The sequence below is a fragment of the Microcaecilia unicolor genome, chromosome 2 (genome assembly GCF_901765095.1).
Source record: "Microcaecilia unicolor chromosome 2, aMicUni1.1, whole genome shotgun sequence".
Classification (NCBI taxonomy): Eukaryota; Metazoa; Chordata; class Amphibia; order Gymnophiona; family Siphonopidae; genus Microcaecilia; species Microcaecilia unicolor.
In genome coordinates, this window is record NC_044032.1 from 519,789,617 (window position 1) to 519,804,836 (window position 15,220).

Consider the following 15,220-nt stretch of genomic DNA (forward strand, 5'->3'; position numbering starts at 1 on the left):
GAGACTCTTGGAGTAACAGTTATTTTGATTATAAGAGCATTTTGTCTCACACAGAGTGCTTTGATAAGAACAATCAATTGGTCTTCTTTGTCATAAGAGGCCCCCATGATGAATAATGGTCAAGAGTTTGCCCTAGGAACTTAATTACACCCCAGAGGTTGTGAGATGCTAGAGATACCCTTGACTTCAGAACTGTATGAAATACAGTAAGTCAGCCCAAGACTGACGTCGATCTGGTTTTATCAGCTAATGTTAAGACAAATGATTTGCTACCTTCTATATTTTCATCTTGTGCTTTGTATCTCTTGCAGTCAGTTGACTTTTTTCAGCTTTACGCTGTCTGTTTTGCCTGGGAAGTGAGTTATTGCATATTTGTTCTCAACACTGGGTTTCACTTTTATCATTGAAAAAAAAAATCCACACACTATTCATATTTTGCTGTAATGTAAAAGGCAACTTCTCCTGTATCAGCGTGTGATACGGTTGTCTATACATTGCGGTGCTTACTGCTGTTAACATTATGAAGATCAACAGTTAGTTTATTCTTGGAATACAACAGTACTAGTAGTGTTTAGACAATTATTTCTTCAATAGGAACACTGACAAAGTCACGTAATGAAGATAATGAGGTTGAGCATCAAAGGTACTTCAATAGGAATTTGTATTACTAGCTCTTTTAATGTAATTTACAAAGAGGTCAATAGTATAGTGCCCCCATGCCTATATATTGTGACACATGTAAATGGTATTAAGAACATAAGACTAGCCATAGTGGGTCAGACCAATGGTCCATCTAGCCTGTGTTCTGCATCCAATAGTGGCCAATTCAGGTCACAAGTACCTGACAGAATCCCAAATAGTAGCAAGATTCATGCTACTGATCCCAGGAACAAGAAGTGGCTTTCCCCATGTCTATCTCAATAGCAGGCTATGGACTTTTCCTCCGGGAACTTGTCCAAACCTTTTTTAAACCCAGATACACTAACCACTGATACCACATCTGATACCACATCCTCTAGCAACAAGTTCCAGCGCTTAACTATTGGTAAAGGTAAGAAAAACAAAACAGTTTTTTTAGCTTAAACACTTTCAGTTGAGCAGTTATGCAAACCCCTTGTGAAACTGATTTCTCCAGGATCTGTGTTTGTTCAGGGCACAGAGCTGGGACATGTTTCCGTAATCCTTAAGTACTAGGCATAGAAATTCAGGAATAATGCTATCTACTGTATATAAAGGTGAAAATGGTGACAAGCATTACTCCTGGCACTAGTATGATATACCAGTCATTATAATACACCCCAAGGGACTTTCTGGCACAAATATTCAGCCGGTAGTGGTCTGTGTTTGTTTAAATGCTTACCATCGTCATCTAGTTTAGTCACCAATATTCAGGTTATGCGGGTCCTGCCTGATATGGGGGTGCAGGATGAATATCGGCTGAGACCCACATAACTAAATTTAAACATAAAAGCCTTCCTGATCCCCCTCCCAGCCTCCAAAAATGCTCGCCCTCTCACTCTCCCTCTTCCCAGTTCTCAGAAAGCAAAGCCTCACCTCCCAAATGATTCACTCCACTCTTGAATGAGCCCCCCATGAGGTCAACATAGGCCCCTCCTACCTCAATCCCTGGTGGTCTTCGTGAGGTTGTTGGGAGCAGGAGCGAAGCCCTCTCGTTCCTGCCCCTTGCGGATGCCTGGGTAAAATGGCTGCCATGTCCTAAATTCACCTGCATAACTCCCAGCTCCTCCCCAATGCCGCCCCTGACCTGCCCACTTTTTCATTGGGCAGTCCGTGGGAATATTCAATGCCATTGTCTGGTTAAGATGTTGAATATCCCCACTTAGACAGCGATACACAATTTATATGGGTAGAAGAGGCTCCTGCCCGCTTAAATCACTTTGAATGTCAGCCAGACAGTTTTTTATGGCTACTAAATGGCTACAAAAGAGTCTGAGATGCTATGAGTCAAAGTAGAGCCACCAAAAATGGCAACAGGCACCATCTAAAGTTATAGAGATTAGTTAAATCAGCAATCTGCTTGGAATGTAACATGGTGTTAAAGGGGCGATCAAGGAGGACAAAGCCGTAGCGGAGAAATTAAATGAATTCTTTGCTTCGGTCTTCACCGAGGAGGATTTGGGGGGGACACCGGTGCCGGAAAGAATATTTGAAGCGGGGGAGTCGGAGAAACTAAACAAATTCTCTGTAACCTTGGAGGATGTAATGGGTCAGTTCAGCAAGCTGAAGAGTAGTAAATCACCGGGACCTGATGGTATTCATCCCAGAGTATTAATAGAACTAAAAAATGAACTTGCGGAGCTACTGTTAGAAATATGCAATCTGACCCTAAAATCGAGTGTAATACCGGAAGACTGGAGGGTAGCCAATGTTACTCCGATTTTTAAGAAGGGTTCCAGAGGAGATCCGGGAAATTATAGACCGGTGAGTCTGACGTCGGTGCCGGGCAAGATGGTGGAGGCTATTATTAAGAATAAAATTGCAGAGCATATACAAAAACATGGACTGATGAGACAAAGTCAGCATGGATTTAGTGAAGGGAAGTCTTGCCTCACCAATCTAATGCATTTTTTTGAGGGGGTAAGCAAACATGTGGACAATGGGGAGCCGGTTGATATTGTATATCTGGATTTTCAGAAGGCGTTTGACAAAGTGCCGCACGAAAGACTCCTGAAGAAATTGCAGAGTCATGGAATCGGAGGTAGGGTATTATTATGGATTAAGAACTGGTTGAAGGATAGGAAGCAGAGAGTAGGATTGCGTGGCCAGTATTCTCAGTGGAGGAAGGTAGTTAGTGGGGTCCCGCAGGGGTCTGTGCTGGGTCCGTTGCTTTTTAATGTATTTATAAATGACCTAGAGATGGGAATAACTAGTGAGGTAATTAAATTCGCCGATGACACAAAATTATTCAGGGTCGTCAAGTCGCAGGAGGAATGTGAACGATTACAGGAGGACCTTGTGAGACTGGGAGAATGGGCGTGCAAGTGGCAGATGAAGTTCAATGTTGACAAGTGCAAAGTGATGCATGTGGGTAAGAGGAACCCGAATTATAGCTACGTCTTGCAAGGTTCCGCGTTAGGAGTTACGGATCAAGAAAGGGATCTGGGTGTCGTCGTCGATGATACGCTGAAACCTTCTGCTCAGTGTGCTGCTGCGGCTAGGAAAGCGAATAGAATGTTGGGTGTTATTAGGAAGGGTATGGAGTCCAGGTGTGCGGATGTTATAATGCCGTTGTATCGCTCCATGGTGCGACCGCACCTGGAGTATTGTGTTCAGTACTGGTCTCCGTATCTCAAAAAAGATATAGTAGAATTGGAAAAGGTACAGCGAAGGGCGACGAAAATGATAGTGGGGATGGGACGACTTTCCTATGAAGAGAGGCTGAGAAGGCTAGGGCTTTTCAGCTTGGAGAAGAGACGGCTGAGGGGAGATATGATAGAAGTGTATAAAATAATGAGTGGAATGGATCGGGTGGATGTGAAGCGACTGTTCACGCTATCCAAAAATACTAGGACTAGAGGGCATGAGTTGAAGCTACAGTGTGGTAAATTTAAAACGAATCGGAGAAAATTTTTCTTCACCCAACGTGTAATTAGACTCTGGAATTCGTTGCCGGAGAACATGGTACGGGCGGTTAGCTTGACGGAGTTTAAAAAGGGGTTAGATAGATTCCTAAAGGACAAGTCCATAGACCGCTATTAAATGGACTTGGAAAAATTCCGCATTTTTAGGTATAACTTGTCTGGAATGTTTTTACGTTTGGGGAGCGTGCCAGGTGCCCTTGACCTGGATTGGCCACTGTCGGTGACAGGATGCTGGGCTAGATGAACCTTTGGTCTTTCCCAGTATGGCACTACTTATGTACTTATGTACTTATGTACTTATCAGTATCAATAGTGCAAAATATTAACTGCATTATGGGGCAATTCTACAGCTGGGTGCCTCCTTTTAGAAGTCCGAAGGATACACTATTAAAGGAATAATAGCATAACCCGGTATTGGTGCCTAACTGCAATTACACCAGCCATAGAGCTGGCATAAGTGCAAGGGCATAAATGCAGCAGGGACACGTGCAACTTTCAGTATTTTGTAAGTTAGGTGTGCAACTGGGAGCCTTGTCCATGTCCTGCCCTTGATATGCCCAAGTATGTGCCCTCTTTGGCTTTACACACTATCACCGGATTCTATAGATGGCACCCAGATTTGGACATGCTTCCAAGATGTACGTCCAAGTTAATTGGCTAATGAGCTGTTAACCATTAGTAATTAGATGCTAACAATAAATTATGCATCTGGCTACATGCTATTCTATAATGCTGATGCCTAAATCCCATAACGTGCAACCCAAAAGAGGGTGTGGCCATGGGAGGGGCATGGGCAGATCATGGGCATTCTATCAAGTTGCATGCAGTGTTATAGAATAAGGGGCACTGGGATTTATACCAAGTTTGAGCAGGCATACGTCTGGAACTCAGAGTTGGGTGTGGGAACCGGCACTAACAATTCTACAATGGGTTAAATGGGCAGTATTCACAATTGAGAAGGGTAGTTAGTGGGGTTCCTCAGGGGTCTGTGCTAGGACCGCTGCTTTTTAATATATTTATAAATGATTTAGAGATGGGAGTAACTAGCGAGGTAATTAAATTTGCTTGTGACACAAAGTTATTCAAAGTCGTTAACTCGCGACAAGATTGTGAAAAATTACAAGACGACCTTACGAGACGGGGAGACTGGGCGGCTAAATGGCAGATGGTGATTAATCTGAGCAAGTGCAAGGTGATGCATGTGGGGAAAAAAGAACCCGAATTATAGCTACGTCATGCAAGGTTCCACGTTAGGAGTTATGGACCAAGAAAGGGATCTGGGTGTTGTCGTTGATAATACACTGAAACCTTCTGCTCAGTGTGCTGCTGCGGCAAGGAAAGCAAATAGAATGTTGGGTATTATTAGGAAAGGTATGGAGAACAGGTGTGAGGATGTTATAATGCTGTTGTATCGCTCCTTGGTGTGACCGCACCTTGAGTATTGTGTTCAGTTCTGGTCGCCGCATCTCAAGAAAGATATAGTAGAATTGGAAAAGGTGCAGCAAAGGGCGACTAAAATGATAGCGGGGATGGGGCGACTTCCCTATGAAGAAAGACTAAGGAGGCTAGGGCTTTTCAGTTTGGAGAAGAGATGGCTGAGGGGAGACATGATAGAGATATAAAATAATGAGTGGAATGGAACAGGTGGATGTGAAGCATCTGTTCACACTTTCCAAAAATACTAGGACTAGGAGGCATGCGATGAAACTACAGGGTAGTAAATTTAAAACAAATCGGAGAAAATATTTCTTCACCCAATGCATAATTAAACTCTGGAATTTGTTGCTGAAAAACGTGGTGAAGGCGGTTAGCTTAGCAGAGTTTAAAAAGGGGTTAGACGGTTTCCTAAAGAACAAGTCCATAAACTATTACTAAATGGACTTGGGAAAAATCCACAATTCCAGGAATAACATGTATAGAATGTTTGTATGTTTGGGAAGCTTGCCAGGTGCCCTTGGCCTGGATTGGCCGCTGTCGTGGACAGGATGCTGGGCTCGATGGACCCTTGGTCTTTTCCCAGTGTGGCATTACTTATGTACAAAGGATGCACACCCTTTATAAAATAGCACTTACAGCCGGATTCTGTATAGTTCGCTTAGTGTTTCGTGCCAAGATCCAAGCGTATTCTATAACAATGCACGCAACTTAATTGGTTTAACAAGTTAATCAGCATTGATAACGGGTCTTAACGAGCAATAATGAGTACTAATTGGCCATAATTAGAATTTATGTGCACAACTCGTATTCTGTAATGCACTGCATCTAAATTCTAATGTGTGTAGCCAAAAAGGGGTATGGTTATAGATGGGGAAATAGATGCTTCATGTGCGTTCCAAAATTTACACGCACTTTTATAGAATATGCCCTTGTGCGCCTAAATCTACACGCCAACATTTCCGCAACATTTCCCTTGGTGTAAATGGATGCGTGTAGTTTTAAGCACTGTGATATCAACTAAGCGTATTGTACATACCATGCCTAAATATAGGTGCCACTTACAGCGCTTAGGTAGAAATTTATTCCGCGTGGAGTTTTTAGGTGCCATATATGGATTCTGGCCCTTAACGCTGATATTTTTGAGCACCATTTATAGAATTTCCCCCTATTTAAGTTTGGTGCCCTGCTGGTACTTTCTTGGCGCCTTCATGCAGAAGTGCTAGTGTTCTAGACATTTTTGCACACATGTGGTGCATAAATGTGAACATCTAGATTATAGAATTGCCTCTATATGTTGATTTTACATATGGGAAAAAAACCTGCCAAGCTATGTATTTCTACTTGTTGTTCCCTGGTATGCATCAGCCTTTACAGCTTAGCCTTGCAAATCACCACTATTAAGTAGCCAGTCTGCAAAAAAATGTAACCAAGGTTATCTATGGCCTCATGGAAGGTGGTTTCCATTTGATCTTTGCATAGTGTACAGTTATTCCCTGTGTGAGAAAATCCATACCTAGATCTGCATAGTTAGACTTGCAAAACTGCTTGCGTCCACAAAAGTACAGCTCAAAGTCAGGCTCGTTTGACCTGCGCAAAGTGTACCCGTTCTCGAGAGCAGCAAATGCATCACAAGTATAGCGGTAGGTGATAAAGCCATAGCTTTCCCTGCAATTAAAAAATGACAGCTGTATGAAAATCTACCAAAATGAACATATTGAACAAAATATAACTCTTTCCTGTATAGAAGAACCGACTAGTGGACTGGTAATTCATGTACTAATGCCATTAAGTTCATTCATCAGTATGATTCCTCTGTCAAGGAGCTAAATACTTCGAGGCTGATTTTAGAAAAGATGTTCAATCCAGAATAAGGATTCCAAGTCAGTACATCATATGAATGCCCATTTATCATGCATTTTAGAACAGGATCTACCAACACACAGTCTGTTCTAAAATACATGAGAAATAGATGTCTAAATGCTGGTTATGTCCAGCATGAACATCCACCAACCTATGAACAGGACAAAATATGGGATATGGATGTCATTGTAGAAACACAGGAATATCCACGTTAATAAAATGGTCACACAGACATCCATGTGGGGTAGTCTAATGGTTACAGCAGTTGGCTGAGAACCAAAGGACCACAATTTAAACCCCAACTCAGCTGTTTTTGAATTTCTTATTTTTAAATTTAGTTTTTTAAAATTGGGATCCTTCCAGGGGCAGAAAAATAAATACTGTGACTTCATTTACTCTCTCCAATGGAGAACTGTTTAGTTGGAGCACCTTTCTGTAACCTGGATGTACCAGGTCTAAATACCAATGTCCATCTTTTTGGACATAGACGTCCCTTCCCCTTCTGAAATCAGAGTGGATATCCATAATTTGGCCCCCTCACTAGTCACACCCAAAAAACACCCAGATCACGCTCCTTTGCAGTAGGATGTACTGCATTTTAGATGTCCATATTCCAGCTTTATAAAATCGGGATTTGGACTTCCATTCAATACAGATGGATAAATGCCGGTTTTCAGATGTCCAAAACAAGAATAGACCTTCTAAAGTAAGGTCAGCAGATCAAAGAGAAACAGCAACACAAATAGTCATGGAGTAGTATCATGGTAGAGGGCCTCAGATCAAACAACCAGGCAGAGCCTAAATGTTGAGGAAGCAATATTTATTCAAAGACCTTACACGGCCTGAGTTTCGACACATGCCTGCATCAGGCTGCTCTTTTGTTATGATTTTGCATGTAGAAATCCTGAAATTGTGATTGTAGACCCCCATGGAAGGATACAACAAGCATTTACCTTGTTCTGACCCCTGACACAGGTATCTGCTGAAACATGGGCCATGTCTGTCTCTGAATGAATATTGCTTTCTCAACATTTTGGCTCCACCTGGTAGTTTCATCTGAGGCCTTCAAAAATAAGGGCCTTTTCCTCTAATGAAACAGTAACTAGTAGGATTAATAAATAAGCAATACATACAGCAATTCCTAACAAAAAGGAATAATTAGAATAGTTCTTACCCATCATCCCGCAGATTTACTGTGCACTCTTCAATTTCACCAAAGACTTCAAAACGGTCCCTGAGCTCTGACCGAGTTATATCAAGTCTGATATTGCCAACATAGATTACACGATGCTCCTCCTGTTAAGGAAACAGAAGATAAATCGCTATTAGATTATCCTTCAAATCATGATAAGAGATACAGATAACTTCCCCCCCCCCAAAAAAAAAAAACCCAGAACCATATGTGAAGCTAAGTTCACCGTAGTGAACAGGGATAGGTATTCATTAGCAGACATTCAGTTTGTTTCTGAACCTTAAAACTTTTAGTGCACAAAAAAATCAATTTAGCTTATGTTAACTTAAGAAATGACATGCATACAATTGATTTGCATGCATTGAAATGCTATAATGCACATTAAACCTTATTAAAATGAATGTGTGAACTAACTCCCCACCACTCAAAAACAAACTGCCTGAAAATCGGGAAATAAAGTGATCTCTACAGGCTGCTTCGTGGTACTATTGAAGTACCGTGAGGCTGTCGCAAGAGGTCGCAGCAGCCATTTTGTAAAGTCAACCACTAGGGACAGGAACGAGTGGGGTTTACTCCTGCCCTCATCATTGCACTGGGCCACCAGGGACTTTAGGTAGGCCTGGGGGGACCTATCCTGAATTGGGGGTGGGGATGGGAGGAGGAATGGACCTGTGGGTAAGAGGAGGGGGAATTCTGTCTAAACAGGAGTAGGTTGGGGGGGGGGGGGGCTATAGACCTTGTCAGGGAGTGAGGGGGGATTGGAGGGAAACTAAACAGTTTTTATTTAATCCAGGATCCAGGGTATATTCAGCCAGGGCCCACAGAAATATCTTATAGGGTCCCAGGCTGAATGATCCCCATAAGCTCTAGAGGCCACTGCTGTGTCAATTAGGCCCAGATATTCAGTTCCAGTGCCCGGACATGGCCAGACAATATCTGGAGCTAATACTGCCCATAGCTGTCAGCGTTTTAAAAATGCTTACCGCCGCAAGCAGAATATTACCCCTAATGATCCTAAATTAAGATGAATTATGGCTGAAAATCTGGCATAATCTAGAAGCATAATTTAGGACATACATTTAGGAGCTCAGCTTTCTTTGAATATCGGGCCCCTGTTATTTTATTAGAGTCAAACATACTGATGGTAATTTTCAGTGGAGGCAGACACTACTTTAAACACCAGTCATGGCATTTAAATTCATTTGTATATTCAGCATTGCTATACATATAGGGGCCCATTTACTACCGAGTGGTAGGGCTACCGCTGGGTTTGTGCATGAGAATCAGCCCTACCACCGGGCTCCTTAGGAGCCTGTTGGTAGTTCTGGCTTCTGGAGCGCGCTGTTTCTGGCACTAGGAGAATTTTTAAAGTTTTCTAGCACCAGGGGCGTGCCCGGCAGTAATCAGGCAGGCAGTGATGCGCGATGTCCAGTTACCTTCGGAGCCTTCACTACCTCCTAAATAGAAGGCAGTAAGGGCTCCCCCAGCAAATAGCCCCACATCAATGTATTTCGGTAGTGCATGGCTATTCACTGGCCATTTAATGAAAAGTATCTTGCACCTACAGTGGTAAAAGGTGGTCTCAGAGTGTGGCAATCCTGCACGCTGGGCCACCTCTTACCACTATTTGAAGCACCATCACTGACATTGTATAAATGGTTGTGCCTAAATCAAGGTGCACCCATGCTGACTTATGTTTTTACTTATGTTAGTATCTATAATGGCATCTTGGCACACAAATGTCATTATAGAACTGGCACCCAGTGCATGACATCGGTGCACATAACAGAGAGGCAGTTCTATGAATATAGTATACTCTGTATACTGGCTGAAAATACATGACTAAGGAATTATACATCTACTGACTGTGATAAAGCACTGAATTCTATATAAGGCATGGTGAGTAGTGCACGTGGCCAATTTACGTGCACTACTCAATTGAGTTACAAGCCAATTAGTGATGAAAATTGGACATAACAACTAATTAACATCACTAATTGGCAATTGGAATTTACAAGTGCTTTTTTTAAGGCGTATTCTAAAAAGAAGCACATGTAAATTCCAATGTGCATAGCTAAAAAGGGGGTGCAGCCATGGGAGGAGTGTAGGTGTGTCATGGGCTTCAATCAAATTTTACGTGCGTTGTTATAGAATTCGGGAGAACACACGTACATTTAGGCATGAGTATTTATGGCGTAAATGGCAACACCTATATGTACACACATTCTCCCAGTCTATGCGCTATTCTATAAACTGCATCTTATTGTAGACACAGTTTATAGAATAGCGCTATATGTGTTATTCTGACACACCTATATTTTAGACATCATTTACTGAATCTGGCCCAAAATGGCTACTTTCTTTGGAAAATGATCTCATTCTGTCTTGCTTCCCAAGGATTTAATTCATCTGTCTTTGATGAGTTAAGTGAAAGTTTATTATGCTTCCCTCCAAGCATCACTTATTCATCCAGCTAATAATTTCAGAAGAATACTCTTATAAGAAACAATCCATTTGAGGCCAGCTTCATGACACCGAGCTTTGAGATCAAATAATCTTATTTAGTCCAATAAGAATTCATACAGATGTTTAATAAAACACACGAATTCTGCAAATCTTTTCAATGTCACTTAAAGATGCATTTTATAAATATTTGAAAGACATTTTGACTTTTCCTGAAACTACAATGCTACTTTTAAATTATGCATTTTATCTTTTATTGACCCTCTAGTACTACATTGGATATTACTGGTTTATTGGAAACCCCTGCTGACTTTATATCTGGAAGAATTGTTGTAGTTGTCTTGTGTGTATTTTTTCACTATAAGGACAATATATTGCATATGTATTTCCGCTACCACTGAATGTCTATCCTGCCTGTTTACAAAGCTATGCTAGTGGCTATCAGTGCGGAAATGCTGACGCAGTCCATTCACTGGGCTGTGTTGGCATTGCTGCGCAGCACCTGCTAGCAAGGCTTCGTAAACAGGGGGGGGGGGGGGGGTAAATGAACTGAAGATTGCACAACATGTATATAATTACTATTTATCTGCTGATTCTAAAAGATTGAATATAATTTTTTTTAAAAAGTAATATGGCAGGTCCAAAAGTCTGGACACCTTCCAGTTGATTCATTACTACTTTTAAAAGTTAAGGCCCAAACATTTTGTGACTCAAAAGGTCTTCAATTAATCAGGTGAAGAAAAGTCCATGGATGAAGAATATTTCTGACTTTTCAACCTTACAGCCTACTTACAACAACCACTGGTTCCTCTAAATAGCTGTCTGAGCATTGAAATTAAGATACGTCAATCCCACAAAGTAGAGGAAGGCTTTTAAGAAATCTCCAACACTTCCAGCTTTCAATTTTAACCATCAGAAATGGAAGTTACATGGAACTGTTGAAGTCAAGACAAAATCTGGAAGACCAAATAAAAATATCTGATACCAATGTCCAAAAAACTGGTCAGATCTCACAAACATAACTAACAAATCACTGCAAATGACATGCTGATAAGTTCAGGGTTGATTACACAAGAATGACCTGCATGAAAAAGTTGTCAGCAAGAAAACTTTTCTACAACCTCATCACAAAAGCCATCATCTAAAGACTGCAAAAGAAAATAATGAAAAGTCAGAAACTTTTTGGAACACAAAGGGCAATTCTATCATCTAGGTGTCTACATCTCTGTGTCACTTTCACTAGTAAATATTAGAATACTAGCACTTATGCACTTATTATAAGTGTATGCTTATCTGTGAAAGTGCCAGCATTATCATCCTCCCTGTCTTCTCAGCTCACAACCTTGGGGTCATCTTTGAGTTTTAACCTTCACTGCAAACATCTAACATCCTGCTAAAACCTGTTGTTTCCTTCTCTGAAACATCATCAAAATGTATTTCTTCCTTTCTGAACACACTACCAAAACCCTTATCCACACTCTCATCACCTTCCAATTAGACTACTGCAATTTTTTCCTCACAAGTCTTCCATTGGACCATCTCTCTCCTCTTCAAAATTTTGCTGCAGAACTTATCCTTCACCAGTGTTGCTACACTCACAAAGCCCATCTCTTCAAGTCACTTTATTGGCTGCCTATCCATTTCCGTATACAGTTCAAACTCCTCTTACTGACTTACAAGTGTATTCCTTCTGCCGCTCCTCAGTTATCTCTCCTCTCTTTATGCCTTCCTACACCCCTCCTCGGAAACTCTGTCCGTCACATAAGTCACTCTTATCTGTACTCTGTTCTTGCACCACTAACTCCAGACTCTGTTCCATCTTGGTGCACCATACACCTGGCTGCATTCAAATCCATTCTAAGAACCCACTTCTTTGAGGCTGCTTTTAACTCTTTACCTCTTAATCACCTGTTCAGTACCCATGTTGTTTTAATCAGTCCCATAATAAATGAAACTCCATAATCCCTTATTTGTACTGTCTCTACCTTGAATAAATTGTAAGCTCTGTTGAGAAGGGACTGGTTCCTACATGTTTATGTGCAGTGCTGTATAAATCTAGTATCACTATAAAAATGCTAAGTAACAGTAGTACGAGTAAGCACTATTCTATAATGTCACATAGGACTGGATTCAATAGATGGCACTCAAAATTTGTCACCATTAAAAATTTTTGCTAAGCACAATTCAATAAAGAGCATATGCCCTTTATAGAATCTCACCGATTCCGGTGCCTAACTTTAGGCATCAGACTTACGCCTGTTGAAATGTGACATAAATGCTGGAACCCAAGTTAGGCGCACCAAGGTAATTTTCTATAATTACAGAAGAAACTTTTCAGAATGTCCCCCATACGCCCATGGCCACACCCTCTTTTGAGTTACGTGCAAGTAGAGTTATATGCCATGCCTTAAAGAATAGCGTGCAGCCAGATGCGCGCACAAAATTTAATGAGTGCCAATTAACATCAATAATTGGTTGTTAGCATCCAATTATTGACAATTAAGGGCTAGTTAATTGTGCACACAAACTTGGGCATACAAATCTGGGTACCAAATATAGAATCTGGAGGGATAGAGTGCAAATGCAAGGGTTTGTATACATGTGCAGAGCATAGGTGGGATAAGAATAGGGTCCTGGTTATGTGCATAACTTACAGAATACTATAAGTTATCATCATTACCACCACATTTACATACCCGCAGTTATGCCAGGTCTATGGCTGGTGTGACTACATGCACGTTGATACTGGGTTATTCTAGTATTCTAAAAAAGCACCTGGGTGCCTAGGTACCAAGAATGGACTCCTACTACCCATCCTTGAGCACCTAAATGGAGGTGTAGAACTGCCCCCACAGTGCTTTAGGCTGATAATATGAAAACGGAACTGTTCAGCTACAGCTATACAAAATATATTTGGAGTAGAAAGGAGTGAAGGATTTGAAGAAAGGAACACCCTGCATGAGAATGGATCTTTTCTGATTTGGATTTGCATGGCAGACAGTGTGCAGATGGATAAAAAAAAAATGAATTCAACTAAATATAAGCATATTCTAGAAGCTAATTTCCCAAAGTCAGTGAAACAATTAAAGCTTAAAAGTGATTGGAGAGTTGAGCAAGACAAACACCCAACACCCAAAATGTATCTCAAAATCAGAAAAGAACAAAGAACATAAGAGTTGCAATACTGGGTCAGACCAATGGTCCATCTAGCCCAGTATCCTCTTTTCCAAACAGTGGCCAAGCCAAGTCACAAGTACCTGGCAGAAACTCAAATCATGGCAACACTCCATATTACAAATCCCAGGGCAAGCAGTTGCTTCCCATTTCTGTCTCAATAGCAGACTATGAACGTTTCCTCCAGGAATTTGTCCAAACCTTTTTTTAAACCCAGATACACTAACCGGTGTTACCACCTCCTCTGGAAAAGAGTTCCAGTGCTTAACTATTCATTGAATGAAAAAATATTTTCTCCTATTTGTTTTAAAAGTATTTCCATGTAACTTCCTCGAGTGTCCTCTAGTCTTTGTATTTTTGGAACAATTAAAAAAATCAATTTACTTCTACTTGTTCTACACCACTCAGGATTTCGTAGACCTCAATCACATCTCCCTTCATTTGTCTCTTTTCCAAGCTGAAGAGCCCTAACCTCTTTAGCCTTTCCTCATACAGGGGAGTTCCATCCCCATTATCATTTTAGTGGCTCTTCTTTGAACCTTTTCTAAGAAGTACTAAAACAGTAAAACACTAATTATTGCAAGAAAGGATAATAAAGAATACTGCTAAAGATTGAAACAGATTATTAAAAATGTTTTCACAGCACGGAATAAGATACAAGATACAACAAGCTATTAATCAGCTTGCAATCCCAGTGTTCTCATTCCGTTTTGGAACTGTGGACTGGCCTCATAAAAATCTTGGAAAATTGGATGTAAAAACAATAAATTCATTCATGCTCATAATGTAATCTATAAGAATCAGTGTATAACAGGGCTGTATAATTCAAGAACCAAAGGAGGAAAGGACCTTATAGAAATAGACATGAAACCCCATTTTGCATAAGGAGATCTACATGGGAAATAGAATATATATATATATATTTTTTACATAGCACAGAGCCTTTTGTAAAATAGGGATTAGGATGCCAGCAAATACCCATGTATTTGCTAGCACATATAACAAGAGCAGCAATTTATGAAAAATAGAATTACATCACTTGGGGCTTTATATATGTAAAGTGCATAAGTGCCACTTTTACCACATCTCATCACAATACAATACATACAAACCCACAAGCTTCAACACCCCAGGATACACCCTCCCAATCTCAAACAGCCTGAAAATTCTCGGAGTAACAATTGACCGTAACCTCTCACTTGAGACCCAAGCAAAATCCACCATAAAGAAAACGTTTTTCTCAATGTGGAAACTCAAACGCGTGAAACCAATCTTCCCAACGGAAATATTTCAAAACCTGATACAAACAATGGTACTAAGCAATGCAGACTACTGTAATGGAATCTATGCGGGATGCAAAGATCAAATCATAAAAAAACTTCAAACCTCCCAAAACACAGCAGCCAGGCTTATATTTGGAAAACGTGTTTTGACAGTGCCAAACCACTCAGAGAAAAACTGCATTGGCTACCAATCAAAGAATGAATCACGT

At 40.8% G+C, this 15,220-nt stretch overlaps 1 protein-coding gene across 2 annotated transcripts in view; it reads right to left on the reverse strand.

Annotated features, from left to right (window-relative positions):
- PPARGC1A (PPARG coactivator 1 alpha) overlaps nt 1-15,220 on the reverse strand; it is a 232,150-nt gene that overhangs the window by 11,098 nt on the left and 205,832 nt on the right. The window contains exons 11-12 of one of the 2 annotated variants that reach the window (XM_030191237.1): nt 8,074-8,195; nt 6,553-6,704 (exon numbers count right to left, since the gene is read on the reverse strand). In XM_030191237.1, the coding sequence (XP_030047097.1) occupies nt 6,553-6,704; nt 8,074-8,195 (274 nt within the window). The remainder of the gene's footprint in view (nt 1-6,552; nt 6,705-8,073; nt 8,196-15,220) is intronic. The other variant, XM_030191238.1, reaches the window with a different exon arrangement.